The 22,369-nt window shown below is 37.3% G+C and overlaps 1 protein-coding gene across 1 annotated transcript in view; it reads right to left on the reverse strand.

The window, feature by feature from the left end:
* The window catches only part of samtor (S-adenosylmethionine sensor upstream of mTORC1), a 70,360-nt gene that overhangs the window by 19,880 nt on the left and 28,111 nt on the right, over positions 1 to 22,369 (reverse strand). The window contains exons 3-4 of the mRNA XM_088644874.1: positions 22,188 to 22,316; positions 15,067 to 15,150 (exon numbers count right to left, since the gene is read on the reverse strand). Of these exons, the coding sequence (XP_088501000.1) occupies positions 15,067 to 15,150; positions 22,188 to 22,316 (213 nt within the window). The remainder of the gene's footprint in view (positions 1 to 15,066; positions 15,151 to 22,187; positions 22,317 to 22,369) is intronic.

Here is a 22,369-nt window from a genome sequence, read left to right on the forward strand (position 1 = left end):
TTTTTTTTTAAATATTAAACCTATTTCACATCTACCACCCAGGTGCAACATTTAGTTGCATATATTTTCTGTATTCATCGGTCAAGCATACAGGCTATAGAACTAAGAAAAATGCTGTGAATGTTTTTAGCATTTTTATACAAAGGCTACATTAACCTAATATTTCACTACCTGTTTCTGTAATTGTTTAAGACATACATGTCAAACTAACCCAACAAGCAAAGTGGAATGATAAACTAAGGAATGTGAAAATGAAAAGAAAACAGAACTGAATGAAGTATGATTGGGAACATGGACCAATGGTGAGCTTTCTTACTAGTGAATGCCATTCAGAGAATGACTAGATAACTGAAAACATCTGGGACTTATCTGGCTTTATTTAAAAATAAATGAAAAGATTCGGCAAAAAACTCTTAATTGCTTTAAAGTTGCCACATTATTGGAAATATACTCACTCCTAATAATTGATCTAAAGAAATAAACTATTAGATGGATTTATATTTACACACAAAGTGTTTAACTACTTATGGGATAAAAAGGCTTAAATATTTAACTGTCAGGGTCTCTTGAAATGACAACAAAGAAATGCTCAGAAATGCTCAAAAGGTTTCAGTGTTTAAACATCCGTGTATTTCTCAGACCCCTAGAAATGCAGTATAAACGAACCCAAAAAGACATGCAAAGTCTCACAGGTGACAAGAGGGGCAGTGATCATCTCTGCTGTGTCGATAGTCTAATTGTAACAGTGTCTGGGGCTGAGCCCTGTCAGGCAGTGTGAAAACCCATGAAACAGTGCACTTGTGCCCCCGAGTCCACGCTGTTTGTTTTCATACAATAAATTTAAGTCTTCCATCAATTACTTCTACACGGTGAGTAATGCTATTCTGTGAAAAACCACTGTTCTCAGATGTTTTTGGTGTTCATGGCAAGCAGCTTCAACCATGCACTGTTTCAAACATCTGCCTCAGGCAAATAGCATATTTTGTTTAGCTCTCTTAAGCACCAAATCAAACCTGCCTGTTAGTTGCTTCTGGAACTGCAGCTTGTATCACAATAACATTTTACTAAGGTTTTAATTCAGAAGTGAGTTTTGTAGCTTTCCCTGCCTTTTCCTCAGCTGTTCAGATGCTGCCACAATTACAGTTTGCTGTAAGATGGTAATTCCTGTTGTACTATTTTAACAGACCAATATTATCCTGACAAATCATATAACCTTCATGTCCATATTTGTAAAGAAAAAAAAACCTTTAATTACCATTATTATTATCTCCTATCTTTTATACTGTGATCACCAGCTGAAATCAGAAAGGAAGCAACACATTCCATACATGCGGCATCCTATGTAAAGCAGTGTGACGTGTAATAATTTTTAATTATGAATTTTTTAATATTAAAGTGGATGCAATAAAGATTGATTCATTGCATTTTTATAATGTGCTGTTTTTAGAAACAGGGTATTTGCATAACTACTAGAACTCCAAGGAAGGAAAAGATCACACATGGCCAGATCCGGCTGTAAGGTTGTAGTGTTCTCCCTCCCTGTCTTACATTGAGCTAGGGACTATTTGGTTATTAAAGATAAAAGAACAGCTATGTGTCTGAGCTAAATTTCACCCTGGGCTTGTACTGTACAGCTTGGGCTTGTGGCCTTCCTCAAGTTCCCTCTTAATTCAAGTGGTGAAGTGATTTCTCACTTCTCTGCTTCATCCGCTGACCCACCATCCCAGGCTGGTGTTGTACTTCAGCAGTGGCTGATGTGAGTTCCATGCTATATGTAAAGTGCTTTGAGATTATTCTAGATAAAAACAGGAATCATCATTTTACATGGTTACTCCCGCCTGTACCTGTTTATCTTAAATTCATCACCTATTAAGATCTGCATAATTAGGATTAAGGGAGAAAACTCTTCCAATCAAGTTGAGGAAAGACCGCCTACGCTCGGCATGCTGAAGTTGTTGAAAACAATACACTAGAAAAAAAGTATTCCTGAAACCCAGAACCTTGTGGAAATAGCTAAACAGCAAGTGGATGAGGCATCAGCACAGGTGATTTATGAAGTGAGCTGGAATGTAAACTAGCAGACACAGCAGTCTACAAGACTGGAGCCAATGGAGTACATGACTATTGCTTCCCTTAAAGAAACCAGGATTCAGGCAGAGACCTAACAATCTTACTAGACTGGCAAAACAACATATTATATTAGATTCTCCATATCCAAGAAAATGGAAGAAAAGCTAGGGAAAACAGCAATTTGCATTAATCAAATCAATATAGATGGAGGTTATAGTTCACTCAGATGACCAATGTCAATACAACAGCAGAATTTTCCCTTAGAGTCATTTTCCTATTAAAAAAATAAGATTTGATTAAGAGTTTATTGAGGGCTACATCTGACACCCCAGCACATTCTATAGAAAACATTCAAAAAACATTAGACTAGAGAAGGCTTTTGATATTAGTAACAATCAACAGTTTTAACATTTTCCAATAATTGCATTTCTCTAAAGCTATTGCTGTAGCAGGTCAAATAAACATCTTGAAGGTGGCTCTTTAATAGGAAACTTTTATATTGTTCAGGTCTCCACGTTTCAGATAAAGAGACATCTCCTAACAGAAGGAACTCTTAATGTTTTGCATATCCATTATTAGGGCAACTTCAATTTAAACCCCTAAATGCATCATTCACAATCTAAAACCTAACAGTCTAACAAAACGCCTAAATCTAACATTATTCTTTTTGAAGGGCAAAGCTTTAAGCACATTCTTGCATGAAGCTTCAAAGAATGAAGGACAGAATCCATACATCTTTTGTAACATTTGAATGTGTCTGGTACAGCAGGAGGGACTGCTGTATCTAAGCCAGGCAGGCGTGGCACTCAGTTCACTTGGATGCTACTCACATGAGTCTCTGGAAACAGGGGAGAACGAGACACGAACCCATTCAAGGAAGATGATGAAAACAACCATAAACTTTGCTTTGACATACTAAGTCTTCTTGTACAATTTATTTGCGTGAATGTCTCTCAATCTGAGGAATTACTACTGTTTCCAGGGCATTAGGCGCGCAAATCTGACAATGGTCAGATGCTATTTTGGCAACAATAAGGGATGCTGGGCAAGGCCAGGAGTGGATGACATGCCAGGCAAAGATCGCTGTGGATGAAAATGATGGCATTGAGCCCAAGGACAGCGTTATTTAGACGGTAGTACAGTGGGAGGCATGTCCTTCACAGCAGTTGTCTGCCACTACCAATTCTACATCAAGCATCAGGGAAGGTGCTACCTTGGAACAGAAGCCATGTAGTCCAGACGTTACTCGTTAGAGATCATTCCCAAGTGGCTGTGCCTTACTGGTCATGTGGTACTGGTGCGGACTCATTTTTGACAAATTTTCACTGATCTCTATTAGAGATGCATTACTCCTTGAGCCAGCTTCCTCCAAACTCCTTCACTCTCCTGGAAAGGTCACTCAGCCCTTCTCCAATGATGACTGGCTGGTTGTTACAGATGACGGGTGGGAACACCAAAGTAGTTCATCCACAGTTGCTCGTTTACTGCTCCTAGCTTAGGAGTTGTAGAAGAAAACCATGTTGACAACTGCCTACTCCAGTTATAAAATACAAATAAACTGTGAGAACAAATGTGTGAATAATATCTAATTTATCATCTTGGCATATAAACATATTAGAGAATTAGTCATATTAGCCGATTTACATGCAACATACAACGCAGGTATAATAAATAATATTATGCATGGTTAATGACTGTAACAGCTGTGCAACACAGCTGCAACTCATTCTACAGCATCGGTCTCAAATTCAGTTCCTGGAGGCCTTAGTATTTTTTCCCCCCCAACTGAGTAGGCAATAAACATTTAACCTTACTATTTTCTTAGATATATACAGGACTTTTCTTCCGATTCTTTACAGATGATTACTTAAATCCATTTTCTTAATGGGAAACCTGTAACACACCTTGGAGCCTGAATAGATGTATTAAAATTGTTCAGTTAATTCAGTAATGGAGGGGTGTCATAGTGGCATGGTAGTTAACTGCATCATAGCTCCTGGGCTCTGGGTTTGACTCCCATCTTCCAGAGACACATGGGTCAGGTTTACTGATGTCTTTTATTTTGCCCACGGGCTTTTTGTGCAGGTGCACTTCTGCCTGGAGCCCTGTGCTTCTCAAAAATCCAGGTGTTGAACCCTTACTAGATGTAAGAGGCTTTCTGATGATGGATCAAGCAGAGCAACCACATAACTGAACACTAAACTGAACACTAAACCCTCCAAGAATTGAGCTTGAGACGTCTCTTCTAAGGTTTGGACTGCCTTTAAACCCAAATGAATAGTTCTGACATAAGACAAACACCCCGGGTCTCTTTCCTATGGGATTGTTGCACAGAACAGAGCAGCTGTTCTACTTCTGGCACATGGTTTTATATTTTTTTTATCATCTTCTCTCCACTGAATACTAATAATCCACACAGATGTCACAAAATAATCACAATTATGGGCTTCCTTTGGAAAAGTAATTAAAATATTATGAGACAGATGTTTATGGTCTTCATAAATCAATATGTTTTGAAAAAAGTTATACATATCCCAATTTTGGACCTGGAAGTTTAGATAACTAGAGCTATCCTGTCTACACAACTGGTTTATAATTCTGATTTAACTTGTTAGAAACTGCAATAAAAATGGGAGTAGAATGTAAATTTCAATTAACTCTACAGTATCATCCATCCATTTTCTAGCTGCTTAATCCAATACAGGGTCGCAGGGGAGCTGGAGCCTATCCAGGCAAGCAGCAGGCACAAAGCCAGGTACATCCTGGATGGGACGCCAAGTGCATCACAGTGTACACGCAGACACAACACACACTCTCACACCAGGGCCAATCCTCCCAGAAACCAAAAAACTACCAGTACATCTTTGGACTGTGGGAGAAAACCAGCAAATTCAGAGGAAACTAACGCCAACAAAGGGAGAACACCTCAGAAATTAAACTCCAGGCCACAGCCTGCAGCATTATACACTATTAAATCAAAATAATTCAATCATTATTTTACCCAAAAATCGCAATTAGTTTAATGTCATTGTTTTTTCACCATCACATTAATTAATTAGAGATAAACAACACTATATTCCCCAGAAATTAAACTTCCAGGGTTTCAGGTAGTCCTTTAAATGTATAGTAATCTGCAGAATAACTCCCCAAAAATAAGGAATTTTCTAGTCTCCTCTTATTTCCCCCACTTCCTTTCTTTTACACAACAGGTATCAAGAAACTTTATGAGGTTGCACCTGGAAAACACAGCAACCACCTATTTAATTAGAAGCCGTGATGACTCAAACAGATTGCCTATTTATTTTTACGATACTGAAACAATTCAGGTTTGATTAAAAACAAGCAAAATGACTAATACTTCATTTGATTCTATGCACACACTTGACACAGATGATGTCTTAGCATGTACTTTAAAGTGAAAACATATGCACAGACATCTCTAGTTTGGGAACTTTCTTTACCTTGCTACAAAGCGAATACTCTAACACTCAAGCCACACCATGCAATTGTGTACCGTAAACAAAGTGGATGTGCATGAGGGACACAACCTTCTCAGTAATGCAAAAAACATCTGAAGTTAAGAGAGGCCAGAGACAGAAGTACCATAAAATTAAACAGTTATCTCTGTACTTGTTACTGGAAAACAGAACTTCAGATCAGCATCAGGCTTTGAATTCAAGATGACCAACACTACAATTGTAATAAAAACAGCAATACATGTCAAGTTAGAGACACAGTTAACATACTGAATCAGTCTTATGATGTACACCTACACAAATAACAGTACTTCTGATGTAGCAGGATGACTCCTTGCCAAGACAAAACTTAAAATCAGCCAAGCTATATCCTGTGCTACCACAATTTTGGTTGACAGACACCAACAAAATCCACAAAAATACAACTTCAGCAAATTGTCATGGGTGCCACCATTTTCACTGACCTGAAAATTGCCATGTAACACATGTACAAATCAGAAAATGGTGCTGAAACAAGTTACTGTTTGTTTGGGATCCTGACATGGATTAGATGTTTTTCATAATCTCATTGCAATATACAGATCTGGTGCTGCTTAGATCTGCTGCCACTAACATTTAAAAGCAGAAACCTCTTGCCTCAGTTCAAAAGAATAATGGTAATTTGTTAGAACTATGAAACACAAAATTGTGAACTGACAATGTTAAAACCTACTTATGTATGCTTCTTGCAACGATTAAAATCCTTTTTCATCACGCCAATTTGGCTAAAAGATGCTTTATGCTTTGTAGAGGAAAATGCCATTCCTTGCCAACAGGGACTTGTGTGGTTGCAATTGAAGAGTCATGTTAGGGTAAAAGGACAGCAAAGAAACCGGTCAAAGTTGAAGTGAAAAGAAAGACAAATTAGAGCATTCTGAGATTCTGAGAACCATGTAACTTCAAACTGCCACAGGCTTTCCTTGCTAATAGCATTTCACACATGAAATTCAGTGGTACAAAAACATTAAAAGCACAAAAACACATCTTTCCAAACTGGCATTGTCTAAGTAGGGGACATCAAACATACTGTAAATTGATTAACCCGGTTTAAAAAAGCTGCAATTTATTGTTATGTACATGTGAGAAAAAATGTCACCTATGCTGTACATAATATACACCAAAGCACACTCAGAACAAAAGTGATCAACTATATGATTTTATCAGACTCTTAAGTTGCTGATGGCTCAAAAAGACAGACTTATGCTTTCAGATTTTAACATGATAAATGAACGCTATAAATTGTCACTTTTAGTTATATCAATTTCATCCATCCATTTTTAATCTACTTATCCAGACGGGAAATGCAGTTCTCTCACTTCCAATCTCACAAAATATATTTTATTAATTAAAATGTTTTTAAACACCTATACATCTATATCTAAAGCACACTCAGAACAAAAGTGATCAACTATATGATTTTATCAGACTCTTAAGTTGCTGATGGCTCAAAAAGACATACTTATGCTTTCAGATTTTAACATGATAAATGAACGCTATAAATTGTCACTTTTAGTTATATCAATTTCATCCATCCATTTTTAATCCACTTATCCAGACGGGAAATGCAGTTCTCTCACTTCCAATCTCACAAAATATATTTTATTAATTAAAATGTTTTTAAACACCTATACATCTATATCTAAAGAGATCCTTTATTTATTTTACTTTCATCAGAAGATCTGCATTCATAAGAAACAGGACATACAAAAACACGGGTAATTTTCCAGAAGGAAGGAAAATGTGTTCTACCAGACAAGTCCAAGTGTAATGTGTTTTATATACCGAACACATGTAATTAGTCGAGTGTAAGGAACATTGATAAAACATTGTATTGGTTTTGACTGAATTTTCCCAGAACTGCATTTTTTTCCTGATGCAGTTTGACAAAAACAATGTGCATCCTGAAGACACAGTGCCCTCTCTTTGGGGAAAAATAGTTCTGTTGACCAAACAGGGCAATGAGGAGAAATGGAGAAATGTTCCTAATAACTATGCACATAGAAAACGGAGACATGCACACAAAAACTATACAGCCTAACTTTGGATGACAGATGAACCCCCATTGCTAGCTGCAAATGAATTATCAATCAGCATTCTTGAGTATTTAGTGGCAAATATAAGTTGCAAGGTACAAGATATAAGTTGCAGCAGATACGTCAAGTTACAAAAACTGATGGGATGGTAACGCCAAGGAAAACTTCTGGTATCTAATGTGTAGTGTTGAAAAAAGCCATAACCTTTTCCATTGTATCTCTTCTTAAAACGTCAATTTTGCAGACTGCATACTCATCTGTAACTATTTTTATGGACATCTTTCATATTTTGCAAAAGGAGACAGAATTCTTCTAAACCAAACAGACTACCCATTATAAAAAAAATGCAGGATCACTGAATCATGAACATCACATGGTTTTAAGACCCACTTTTGCTCATAATCTTTAGGAAAGTAAACTCAGCAGGGGGAAAAATATCCCAACACATAAACACCTTGTTAATAAGATTGGTTCATGTAACAGTAATTCAGGGAAGCTGCCAACACCACAGCAACATGAGACAGATAACCCAACCATGACAACTGCAGACAGCATCAACGGGACCAGTACCGCCGGTGATCACAGGATGCGCTGAGAATGACTGGTAGCAGATTACAGATTACAAGTCTGTTAGGAGCCTCTGTGACAGGAGATAAAAATGCCCGTCCAGGAAAGCACTAATCCACTTCTCCCAAGTCTACTGTCCAGCAAATCACAGGGTGAATATTTAAGACTTACTTTAAGGGTGTTACAGTGTGTGGGGGAAGCACCACAGCGAGCAACAGTAAAAAGTCAACGCCCCAGGTGAGGGGGCGGAAGCACCGGTGTGAGGTTAGCAGGGATCAAAAATAATACAAAAAGAGTGGAAAAATAAACAAAAAGGCAAAAAGAAAGGTGCACCACTGTGCCTCGTAACCTCTAGGCTGGGTTTACCCTATTTAACAGGGTTCAGCCTAGGAGAAAGAAGAACCACTAGCACAGCGGTGACCAGACTGTACTTACCCTATTTAGAGGGGCCCAGTCTGGTAAAGCACGGCGTGTAAGGCAAAAACAAAACAAGAACTTAGTGCGTAAAAAAAGTGTGTGTGTGCAAGACCTGGTGAAAGTGCATGATGGGACAGGCAAAAAGAAAAAGAAAAAGAAAACCTTATGCAGGTGCTATCCCCTCCAGGACTGTCGGTGTCAAATTCCCCCTTCCGGGGGTGGCACTGCTCGTCCCGTTGGGGGGTGTCCAGTGTGCTTTTATAGGACCTGTGGCTGTGGCTCAACATCTAGAAGCTGGGACAGCTGGGACTACAAAGGCGAGGCGTCGCCCTTCTGCCAGGGCTCCGCCTCCACACTGGGCACGCCCCTGCGTAATGCCACGAGGGTGTTGGAGAATCTCAAAGGTCAGCAGATCAAACGAGCCTGTGAGGCGACAAAGTAGGTACATCCCCTCAAGAGTTTATGGTTTTACATATTTAGACATACTTGTCCTTTACCTGGTCCTCACTAAGTCCAACTAGTAGATAAAACTAACCTCATTAGACAAATTACACAGATTAATTAAATTAAACTATACTTTGTCATTATTTATTAAAAATAAATCATAAGCCAGCATTCAATATTTTTGTGTGAAAAGTAAGATTCAATAACTTGCAGCAGTCCCTTTGACAGCAATAACTTGTTTCCTATAAGAGTCAGTCACCTCTCAGATAACCCAGGAGGAATTCGGGCCCACTCTTACCTACAGATCTGCTTGAACTCCATGAGGTTTGAGAGATTTCTTGTATTGTCATGTGCTTTCACCACATTGAACACCAATCAAGACCATATCAATAAAATATTGAAGAGCTGTAACAAAGGCCATTTTCGAAGCATGAAACCATTTTCTATGTTTCACAGAAGATGGGTGATGTTCTACCTTAAACCTTGAACTTCTCAGGTTTTAATCGTGAAGCCTCCCTTCAGCTTACTTGGATCTTTTTTTGTTTCTAAAATTTGAATCAGGCCCTGACACTAACTTCAGTCCAAGCAAATAAATAGAAGATATCTAATTTATTGAAAAATCCCCTGTCACCAGGGAATGTCAATGTGCCATGGCTTATTCATTTTAAATCTAAGTATCTGGGTCAAGCCTTTTACAGAATCAGAACCAAGACTTAGCCACATGTGCCTCAATGACAAACAGATCCCAACAGCTTCTTAACAAGAGAAAAATTCACTAGAAGAAATGTAAAGTGTTCTTCTAACGTGCCATGAGCAAAAATGTTATATCCGTCTCTAAACCGATGCTAAACTAGAGGAAATATCTCAATCTCCACCAAATACTGCATCAAAACACAGTTTCACATGGCTTACCACAAGAAGAAAATAACTCCACAAACATAGCAATGCAAAACCTTTATCTTAAATTTAGCTGATTTTTCAAACACCTAATAAGTTTCTGCCCTTCATTAAATGACATATTAAGACCTACAAGTGAATCCAACAAATGGCCATACAGTTTCATATAGAGTGCATCAGTGACAACACTGAGGTCATGTATCTATGCCTATTTTTTGGAACAATAAAGGAAATAAATACAGAAAAAGCATTCCTTTAGATGCAATGATTGATATACTATCTGTGGATGGTGTGTTAAGTGACTCCGGATCATGAAATGCAATTTAGCTGCCTTCCTCACTTTTCATTGCTCTGTTGGGTGTTAACATACCATCTTCAGGCTTTTCAAGCCCCTAAAGAGATCAGCTTTAAATCACATTAAAAAGGAATGGACTTAAATGATACCAATTGGAAAAAAAAGTTAACATCCATTGTCAATTAATGTTTTTTTAATACAAACTCACTAGAGCAAATGACCTCTGGTGGGTTTCCAAATTTCTTAAAACCCAAGGCACATTACTACCTATAATGTGAGATGCATCTTGCCCCCAAGAAAGATGAGGCAGAGTTGAACAAAAAGGATCATTTTTATCTTCATGAAATATCTACAAACCCATGATTGTAATAATGTGCATTTTTTATAGATTTACACACCATGTAGCTTTTAATCAAGACTGGCACGAGCAAGACGCAGATAGCCTAAACAAACGGGCGATCTCAGAGTCATTTATCCCCTGCTCTGGCATCTTCTTTCTGTGACAGCTGAAGTGAATGCAGGGAGGGGGGCGGCGGCACAGCAGCCGCGGACGTGGGATGAAACAAAAGCATGTGTCACAGTCTCCGTAGCCTGGTGAGCGAGATAAGGATGGATTTTGCTGGAGGAGGCATTTTTTAGAAAAAAAAACACCAGATGACGACTCAATTTAAAAAAAATAAAGCTATCAGCAACACTAAAACCATTTTTTGTTCTGCAGCTGCTCGTAAGACAGTCTGAATTAAGAGGCATATATAGTTTAGCGTTTTAAAGAAAAATGGAAATTTCCTCAGAAATATTCTTTGACCGTTAAAGGAAAAAAAACTTTTTGCCACAATACAAGCAAGAATCCGTGAACGTTTAATTGCAATATTTGACTGAATTTCACAATGTTCAGCCGAGCCTGCAGAAGTGACCTTTTGAGAATTGCCACAGTGACATTCATTACATTCTGTGGCGCATTAGAGACCGCAGGCCCTGCTGTTTACAGGCCTCTCCGAATCCACTCTTGGAAGAAAAACACTCCTTTCTCAAAGATATTGCTGAAGTTAACAGCATTCCTATATGTTACTGGGTCTGGCATTATTTAGGCATGAAGTTGTACCACCTCTGAATTCTGAAATCTGAGGTAACAAACAGAAGAAACCTACAATATAATGAAACTTAATTTATGACCACATGATTTAATGTTATGGCAGGTAACTGATAGTAGATCCAGTGCCCATTATTAAAAGTAAAAAAATACAGTATCTCACTAGACAAACAGTTGTTAAGAAAAGCTGTTTTAATGTGATTACACTTCAAATATTGAATAGTAGCCTATTCTGCTTTAGTGCAAACTGCCCAGTTATCTGATAGCTTGGAATCTTTAGAGAAACAGCTGGTTGAGATCCTCAGATCAATCAACTCCTAGCAACCAAATAAATCAGCTTAATGTGTCAATTGGCCTTGTCTCATTTGTAACATTTTATGATGTTCAGACATTCGGCCTGAAGATACTGTAAACACATGTAATTCCTAAGCACACAAAGCCCCATCAGAACATGAAAAGAATCAGGCTTTGATTTAGTAATCAATAAAGGGAACTTTCAGTCTGAAGCATATCATTATGTCCATCTTTAAGCAAACTATACATGAGATGATGACAATCAATGACTTAAAATAATATTATGAAAGGCATAATTCGTAAGATTGAGAAGTCTTTTCAATCATTCCTACACAAAGCACCGATGCATTTATTTAAACCTAATTTTAATAATCTTCCCACTTGCTGCACACTATGTAAATTATTTTATTTCAGTACTAAAAACAGTGTGAATGACAGTACATACAGTATGTGTATTGGATTGCTTTATACTGAATTAAATTATTGTCTGTAGCCAGTTAATCTTTAGTCTGTAATACTTCTTCTATAATAAGACGTGAACAGCAAAGTTAATTTTGTTATTTTGGTTAACACTACATAAGTTTCCTTCGCCTTATAAGCAGTTTTGGTTCATTATTTTATTATAACACTGGTTCATACTGTAACTGTTTGCTAATCAGTCTATTAAAACAGGCCATTTGCTGCATCTATGACTGATTCCATGATTTGGTTATCATGTGAATGTGATACAAATCACAAAAGAGCTGTTCACCAAGTTCTGCTGTGATCTGTAAAATATAAACTAGGTGAGACGTATTAAAAAAAACAAATTTAAACTTGTAATTAATGTTACCACAAAATAAAATTAACTCCCCCAAAACCAAAAAACACCAAAAGCTTATTAGTAGTTTTTTTAGTGGTGTTTTCACAGATGTTGTCTTAAAATCTGTTCAATCTCACCTTCAGTATGGTCTATAAAGATGTCATTCAAGATGGAAAAACCTCAAAGAGCCATCTGAGGTTTTTGCTGAAGATTATCATATGTATAGCAACCATCTCATATTCACTAGGACCAAGGCTGTGTGTGAACATTCCTTCATGACCTATCCATGACTTCATGCAACTTTTAAAGTCAGAAGAAATAAGCTTAACAACAATTGCAGTAGCATTTTCAAAAACTGTTAAAACACAAAAATATTACAGAACAATGCCCACAAAAGGTAAAACAACCCATCTTCTGTATATACTGTAAGCAAATTATCAGAATTATCACTAAATGATCAATATGCCATGAGGAGCCCCACAAAAAATAATCTATGTGATACAAATGTCCTAACGTCTTAAGAAGTATTCTTAGGCAGTAAATGTGTCCAAACAACTTTTCCTATGAGGTGATGTAGTGCTTATGCAACAAAGTCACTTGAGTATATCATAGCCATTAATGATCAATTTATCAAAATGAAACCAAATCATTTTTGCATAATCATACTGTTGAAGCACAAATAGGTTACTATGTTTATTTTCGCTCGATGTATTATTACTGTAATATGGGGTGGAGGGAATAATTGAATAAGTGTGAATAAACTGATCAAAAAGAAATATCACTCAAAACAGTATCAAACCAGGTCCTGGCACAAAACAGTAGGTTCCAGCACCCTGCCTACAGACATGGAAAAAAAACTCCTGTATTCTGTAAGTGAGGCACACATACTGTAAAGGAAAAAGAGGAATCACATAGAAGATCCTATTCAGAACTCACTACAGAAAACAGGTGCCAAGTGAATGTCAGCCTTTTCCCCTGTTCTAAATAATGCAATGGTAAACAAGTGAGAGATGTAGGACAGAACACAAAGATTTTCTTCATTGCTTTTCCAGCAGTTACAGATAAAAATTAGTCAATACATGTAGGAACTAAAGAGTGGTTTCACTATAACGGAAGTTCATCAGTGCAATGTAGCCGTGTCTTGACTATATTCTTGGGGCTGTTTTCTCCAATCTTTTCAATTCAGTTATTTTTATTGTATCCAAAAGGTGCCCTGCTACAATACATTTCAAAGAAATGTTTTCTCCGTCTATGTACCTCATTTTTATCAGTGAAATATTTTTCCCTAGTACATGCTTTCCTGTTACTTGCTACTTTTGACCATTGCACTCCCAGAAATACTCATTTATACATCCTCCCTAGATCACCTTTTGTATAGTCTTTTTCCACTCAAACATTTATATATGTGAATTTACAGAAAATAACATTTCATCTACAAGTATTGTGCATTAATTAAACAATGACCCAGTTTTGGATTGACCTGTATAGCACTGTGCCATTTTCTTTTTATCTTTGATGGCGTTTCATTAAAGACAGCAAATGTGATTTTCTAGATACTCCTGTATAATACAAAAGCTTTGCTTAATGTTATGTACATTTCTTAGCTGGATTACGATGATAAAAATGCATACCAATTTAAATTGTTTTTGTTCATTCGAATCAAGTTAATCTTTTTGAAATTGATGTTGAGTCACACAGTTGTGGAACACTCAACAATCACTTTTTTATCATTTATATACATGTTCAGCAGCAGTCATATCTGATTATGAAAACAAACCACTCTGTTTTCCGATTTTAATGGATACAGTGCAACAACAACCTCTAACAATTATCTTAATATTCCCTAAATTACAGCATTAATCATTCTGGACAACTTTCTGTGCTTGATACCTCATTTTAATTCCCGTGAAAACATACCTAAGTCTACAATACTGAACAGACTTTGGCCATATTTTAGAAGTGATGTTCTAAAGTCTTAACCCCCTACAAAAAAAGGGTTAAGACAGGGAATTACAGAAATAGACCGATAATCAATAGGAAAAATGATCACAACCTCCAAATTGTAAAGATTATGACAAATATACATCCAACTGGTTGATATGATTAGAGGGAATGGGTATCTTTTGTGAAAAAGTAACAAGTCAGGGTTAACACTGGGTTAAACAAATATTTTTACTCACTAACCAGGGGAGATAATTTTAACCTAGGGAATCTCTATACAGAAAATCAGATTTCGTAAGAACAAGAATGACAATCTCTAATACTTAACTAGAATCTGGTCTTTAAGTACCTTTTGCCTGACGCATGCAAGATTATTGCCTGTCGGATTCTGAAAGACTGCTGAAACAATACAAAACTGTCCTGCATTTCAAATGACCATCAGCCTCTGTTTCATGCGAAATGAGCATGATGTGTTGCAAATGATGACATACAGCAGATCACCAATATTTTACAAAGACGTCTATTGATAAAACACCTCTAACTCAAATTACTGGTGTAATTAGTGATATAATAAATTTACAGATATGGCCGCACACATTTTTATCACACTAATAGTCTTTTTTCCTTTAGTGAGACATGAATTGCCTGTGTTTGGGACTATGAAGCATGTTAGTTCGGGAGTAAATGTAATCGACTTTTACCATGATGGTTCCGATGTCTCCAGCAAGATTCCTTCTTTGTCAAGGATAGTGCCACAGTGGTTTCTGTCTTCATCTTTGCAATGGCTAAAAAAAAAAAATCAGATTAACAGTGTAACAAAAAGCAGTGCAATCACACAGAAAAGTAAGTTGCTATCACACTAGATATTTTAGAATCTGTGATATTGTGCAGCACCTTTGACGGAACTGATAGGCAAAGCAAGTCAGCAGAAGAGCAGACGTGAGAGGCTCTCTTTCCTTTTTAAAACTTAAGAGATTTGTGCTGCTATGTTTAAATAATATAATGTTTAGAAACTAACATTTCTCCAATCTGCAACAAGATGTGACTTAAACACTGTCATTAACAGTACTATTGACAAAGAACAGGAGATAAAAATATTTTAAGCAAACACTGAAGTTTTAAAATTTTAGAACACGGAGGCATTAAACTTTTTTACTGTAACTGTATTCACTATTCACACGACTTTTATTTTAAATGCAGTATATAACTTAGATAACTAATAAGTAGCTTCAGCACAGAAAACTCTTACCATCTCTTAGACATCAACCATAAAAGCATGGTCCTTGTTTTCATTCATCACTACAGTGAGCTATTACATTAAAATAAATTATATATATATATTTACGCATCTCATTAGACCTGTACATTTTAAGCATACTTCAAAAAGTCTAGGAGGGGTACTAACTGGGCTCCACTGACTACTTCAGTTGCAGCAGAGTCATTACAGGTTTGAGTTATGACTTGCTGTGCAGTTTATCCCACAGTACAATTTATACTCCCTTTTAATAAGTCTGGGTCTGCATCTCCAGTATTAGTGCTCTAGGATTCAGGAATCTAGCAGAAGTTTTGTTAAAAGTAGTCTATGGGGACACAAGCAGCAAATCCAGAACACAATGTATTAATTCACAGAATGAGCTAACAAAAAAATGCATGAAAGTAGCACAGCCATAATATTCACTTCGGTCAGAAAAATACCTAAAACCCCTCTTATATAGATTTTAATTTCCAATCTTTGCTTATTGTAGTGAATGTAATTTAGAACAGAAATATCAATTTACTAATTGATTCTTCCAATTTAGGGTCGTGGGTAAGCTGAAGGCTACCCCTGGCAAGCAATGGGCACAAGGCAAAGTACATCCTTGGTGGGACACCAGTCCATCACAGAGCACACACACACAAGCACACACTCACACCTAGGGTCAATTTTCCCAGAAGCCAACTAACTTACTGTACAGTATTTGTTTGGACTGTAGGAGGACACCCACGTGAACACAGTGATAACCTACAAATTCCACATAGACCTTGGGTCAGAGATAAACCCAGGGCCCAAGTGCTGTGAGGCAGCAATAATAATATAATAATGATAATAATAATAACAACCAATACTAACCACCATGCCACCCAGAATTGACCTATCTGATATTAATTTTGCCTATGTATGCTTGAACAACTCCCCACTGCAAATTTCATTAAAAGATTAACACATTGTCACAGAAACAATTTTACAATTCTTTACTGATGGACTGCTTTTCTGTACAATGATGGAGTGACAGTCAGACTTCTTGAGACTGAAAACCTCCAATGCAGTTATGCATAAGTTAGTTACTTATGTAAACTATTACTTCAGAATTTCAATACCACTAGAAAATACATAAATTTAGCACTTCAACACTTCTGTTATTTAAAAGAAAAATATAGGGAGAGTTAAGAGGAAACTATAATAGCTTCAGAGGTGTCCTTGGAGACAGCACACACAAGAAGCCGGAGAGAAGGATCAGTACCATTAGAATACACAAGTGCATACATAAACCAATAGTATTAACATTCACAAGGGGACTCACATCGCTAAACAGCAGTTCTTAAACCCCTATGGACAGACAATTTGTCACTGCTAGGTAAAAGGTTTCAATGAAAAAGACCTTGAGATAAAAGTTGAATTCACCTAAAAGTTAAACTGAACAGCTGGTACAATAGTACTTTGACACATGGATACTGATTTGGTATATATTTTACTGTCGACAGAAGCAGCAAGAACATGGATTTTCACTATTGCTGGAAGACTTCAATTTTAAAAAAACTATTAAAGTATTTAAACAACATTAAAATCCATTCACCTTTCCTCCTATATCAAATATTTTGCTCTTAGAGAGTCAGGGCAGGGAACATCCAATTATTAATGGACAGGTACATAAGCATTCTCTGACTCATTCATACAGGAGAGGATGTCTTTAGACTGAAAGGAAAGTGTGGGTCCTAGAGAAATCCCATACAGACATGGGGAGTAAAGGTCTGCACAGGCATGAAACTGAAGCCCGAACCCGGCCTGTACCCGAGACCTTGGGACCCGACCAAGCCCGAATGGTACTGTCAAATTTGAAACCCGAACCTGAAATCGGTCACTCTTTTCCTCTCAGAGCGATTAGGCATGCATGCACACACACGGAGACAGGTTCTCACAGACGCGGTTTAACAATGCTTTGCTCGGCTGCTATCCGCTTCAGTTGATTGAAAATGCTGTGCGCTGAGAAAAACTGGTATTTTCTAAATCTGTAATACTTTTGAAAGTGGGGAACCGTAATAAGCCTACTAAAAAAGCTAATGCTATAAGCAAAGTTTGCGCGTTGTCTTTTTGTTTCATCCATTGCGAACAGTTAGCTAGGTAGGCTCTGTTACACACATACAGTATGAGAGAGAAAGAGCGAGTGAGCACGCAAAATGAGTAATTTATTAAATGGGTTTCACTTATTAGAAAACAAACCTGAACCTGGCCCGAGCAGAAGTTGTATGTGGAAAAACTGACCCGAACCCAGCCCAAAACCCAATACTTTGTTGCGCCCCATCGGTCAGGTAGAAGGCCTCTAACAGACCTGGGGAGACCTTACAACCCTGACACAAGGGTCAGAACCCAAGAGCTGTGAGGCAGCAGAGTGAACCATGTCGCCAAGCAGCCACAAGAGTGAATTACTCTTGAATTTCTAACCTCATAAGTATATGAATTAAAAACCCCTTCGTGTCTGAGAAATACTGCACAATGAAACATACAATTTGAAAGAAGTGTACTTATACTGTAGGTATTCCCAGCATTCTAGCTGTAAAAGTATAAGAAGCCCCAGGGAGCCCCTTTGAAAGATTCATGCTTCTGGAGAAGAGTGGGCAAGGATGAGATTTTTTTCATACTTCAATGTGTTTTTATGAGGGGATCAATTTATTTGTATTTCTTTCAAGAAGAAAATGCTTCATTTTACAATAGAGTTTGCTTCTTACAACAAAAGGAAAGCCGTTTCCCGTCAATACAAGCACTGGTTACTCTAAGGTTACTACACGAGCTCAGGGGCAGACAGGGGGTGACTGACAGGGAGGTACTGTACGAGCTGACATTAGTCTGCACTGCAGGCCTACATCAGGGACTCTTCTGTACTGTTTTCTGAGTTTCTTGAGGGCTTTTGCAAATTAAAGGCCCTTCACCGTTCCAGGTTTTAAAATGTTGTTAACCAAACACTGAGCTGCCCCAGTTCCACCTTAAATGCTTTTCTTTATATTCTGGCAGTGTCATTTTGAATCTCTTCCTTGAATTCTGCATGAGGAGATTCAAGCAGTCGTCCAGCTTGATGCACTATGTAGCTCAGTTTGTTCATGCGATGCTGGATAGCGTGCGCTACAGAAACCTGGCACAATTCCAAGTACCCGTTACTTCCAGCTAATAACTACTGGGCAGCTAAATATAACATCTCTTTTTTAAGCCCTAAAGAAAATATGCTTTACCTACTGAATACGGCAGGACATTGTAAGAAAATTCAGCCTTTTAATTTGCCACAGCAAATTTGCAAATACTGTATCAGGGCTGGACTTCACATTCTCTCATAATAGCAGCATTTACTGTATTTTGATGTCCCTTCGTATCAGAGTGTATGATGTGCAATATAAATGACCTATCATTGGTTCATATTAGTCTGCTTTTTCCTTACGTATAACAGCAGGCCATGAAATTGAACTGTAGTGGTTCACAAGAGGAGCAATTATGAGATACAAGACCCTCAGGTACTGAAATCAATAGTGAAGTGATACAAAAAAATTTGCAATAACAGCTATACACTCAATAGTGACAAAATGTAACATCTGTCATAAACAGAAATCAGAAAACAATCATTTGGAATACTGGAATAAATGTTTAAGCACTGAAACTATTGTGTGGTTATTAAAATAAATCACTTTCCTTTATTTCTACGCTACATCACTACATTATAAAGGGAAGCACAGATTCCATTTAAAAAATCAAGCACAGAATTTAATATAGGAATTAAAATGGCAAAGGGAATTATGGCATATATACCATATTTTGCATTAAGACAATACAACCAATGAGGATAAAACAGTGTTATGGGGGAAATCACCAACTCTGCATTTCTGCTGGACTCATCCTGTTCTGACTGTTAGACACATCACTCTGGAGGTCTTAACCTTACCTCTGGGAGATATCAAGCAACCCGAGCTTGAGCTCAAACCCAAGAGTGGGTGGACATCAGAACTGGTGCTCACTAGGAGGACTTCAGGAAAGATGAGAACACTTCATCTCAAAGATGAGAACACTGATGTCTGTAGCATGCCAGGGGATGGGGTGATGTAGTAGTGATATTTCAACAGGCAAAAAGTATCATCTGAAGAGAAACCAACGTCCCAGGACACCCATACAAAGACGTAAGGTAAAAAAGTGTGCTTTTTAGTCATTCAGTACAACACACGTTTAATATACTCCGAGACACAAATCAAAATCCCAAGATCATCTTTGAGCTCCACCTACAATGCTACATGTGTTTGTCCCTCTCTATAAATAGCCAGGTAGCAAAGTGTATACCTACACAAAAATCCCAAAACACAACTTTCACAAAATCACAGTTCCACAAACGGTCTGTAGGATGGACACTTCCTTCTCTCTCTCCCTCTGATGCAGCTCATAACAGACCTCTTTCCCAGACATCCCATTCAAATGCAGGAAGCCTGTTACCCATTTTAAAATGGCACATGACCAATTGTCTTCCTTCAACTGGTCATTCCCACAGCTTTCTGGGGAATGTAGTTCAGACAATAATTGCCATCCTGTCTGAACCTACTGCCAAATTAAACACCCGGAAGCAGTTAAAAAGGACTTTTTATTTTTTGGCTTTTGAGGCGATTGTGCATCACCAGCCCTCAAAGACTTCAGTCTATGTGAAACTTCTTCAAGGCTTTGAACAGAAATCCTCTTTTGCACTTCACACAACTGAGTGTATCTGTCCATGTATTTACAGATCCAGCCATTTCTACACAATGGACTTAATTCAAGTTCAAAACCCCTCCAAATTGAACAAAGGAGAACTACTGGTTATTTAACAATATACAGAGCAAATTTACAAAAAATGAGGGTAATCAATTCAGGTTGCTTGAGTGAATAACAGTTGATGTACCAATAAAAATTGCAAATACAGGCAGCTGAAAGATTTTAATTATGAGCCAAGATTAACACCTTGTCTTCTTGCAAAAGCAGAGGAAAAAGTTAAAAAGTAAACCAAAAATGAAGAGACATATGGAATGGAATCAGTATTGTACTAGCCTTGGGGGAAGGGCCTGCACTGTAGCAACAACCGTCCATCTTGATGTACAGTACAGATGTGTACTTGTGCTTGTATACTCGGCACCTGGAAAGGTCCCTCAGTTTCATTTCAGAAAACATTTTGAATGAACAGGTTTCTGGCTTAAAACCAATTTAATCTTTAAAAGTTACCCAAGATCAAAATATTTCTATGAACGAAGTCATTTTGTCCTAAACCAAATGTGAGAAACCTGACAGTTACTTTCAATTCAACAATGCTATTTATAGAGGAGTTTCTAAAACGTGTTAGCTATTGGTATGCGTGAAGCAGACAAGTAAATCATGCTTTTGGATTTCCACAACTTTACATATGACTAAGGCTGGTTTGAAAGAGTTAATACATAAAGGCATCAACACAGTCCACTGCCACAGAGGCTAATTATAGTCCATGATTAGTATAATCAAACAGCTTCTGTATACAGTGATGCTTTAATTGTTTGATTTCTTTGTGCATGAAGATCATAAGTGAGGCTCAGAATAAATCCATCTGAAAAAAATGACATCTTGTCATCATATTTCAAAGACGAGAAGAGTAACTCAAAGGAAATGTTCCAATGCATGCTGAAAGTAATTATTAAACTGTAACTCAAAAGCGTCTGAGTGGCATCATGTAATGATGAAGACAAATATGCAAAAACAACTCAAAAGCATTACTGGCATGCATACACACTATGTTTCTTAATTTCAATACTGATGTTTCTGTATTTCCCACTCAAGGTCTGCATTCTATGACAAACTGTACTTGCCAAGACTCAGCTCAACTGGTTTTGTTTGTTGATGTTGAATTTCTAAATATTTAAGTCTAATGCAGACAACCAGTCTGTCCATTAAACGTAGCCTTATTAATTTTGACTTTAGGTATCCAAAAGTAAAAAAATAAGCTACTACATAAAATAAGAAACATTACATATGTTTAAAGTTCACAGGTTGTTCAGGTAAACAATACATTTGTGTTTTTTTATTTGAATAAAAAAAATGTTAATTAATTCTTTCAGCAATTGAATTTCAATTTTCAATTTCAATAAAATCTCCAGCCCTGGTCCTGGAACTACAATCTGGTTAATCTTGTATTTACACCTGAACACCCGCAAGTCCTCTTTGATTGAATCAAGTAATCTGTTCAATTAAAAATGAAAAAAAGATCCTTGAGAACTAGAAGGCTGAACAGTACTTAAGACTTCAGGCCCAAACGGTTCATAAATTACATATTTTAACAAATCACCTGCTTATTTACAATGAAAGTGTCCCAGATCTGTATAACTGGATGATTTAATGGAGACCTACAAAACCTGCCGGATTGGACCCTCCAAAACCAGGGTTGAAGACCCTTAATTTAGACCACACTTTAAAGAGCTAATACTGGCTTTTATTACTGCCAATGAATATATATGGGTTGAATTACGCAATGATAAACAGCATAAGAAACAAAAGCTATTTTAATTGTGAAAGGCGGGGAATCATGTGAAGAGCACTTACTTCTGTGGTGCACTGTTCCAGTGTGCATTAAGAGGTGTAGCACTCATAGCAATTGCAAGACGAGCTCTTTTCTCATCCTTTTCCAACATTTTCTTCATTCCACCGTCTAGAAAGTACTCCTGGCAAACACTACAAGAACAAAGAAGCACATACGTTACAGATATGGATAACAGACCAATAGC

The sequence above is a fragment of the Lepisosteus platostomus genome, chromosome 9 (assembly GCF_059453375.1).
Source record: "Lepisosteus platostomus isolate fLepPlt1 chromosome 9, fLepPlt1.hap1, whole genome shotgun sequence".
NCBI lineage: Eukaryota > Metazoa > Chordata > Actinopteri > Semionotiformes > Lepisosteidae > Lepisosteus > Lepisosteus platostomus.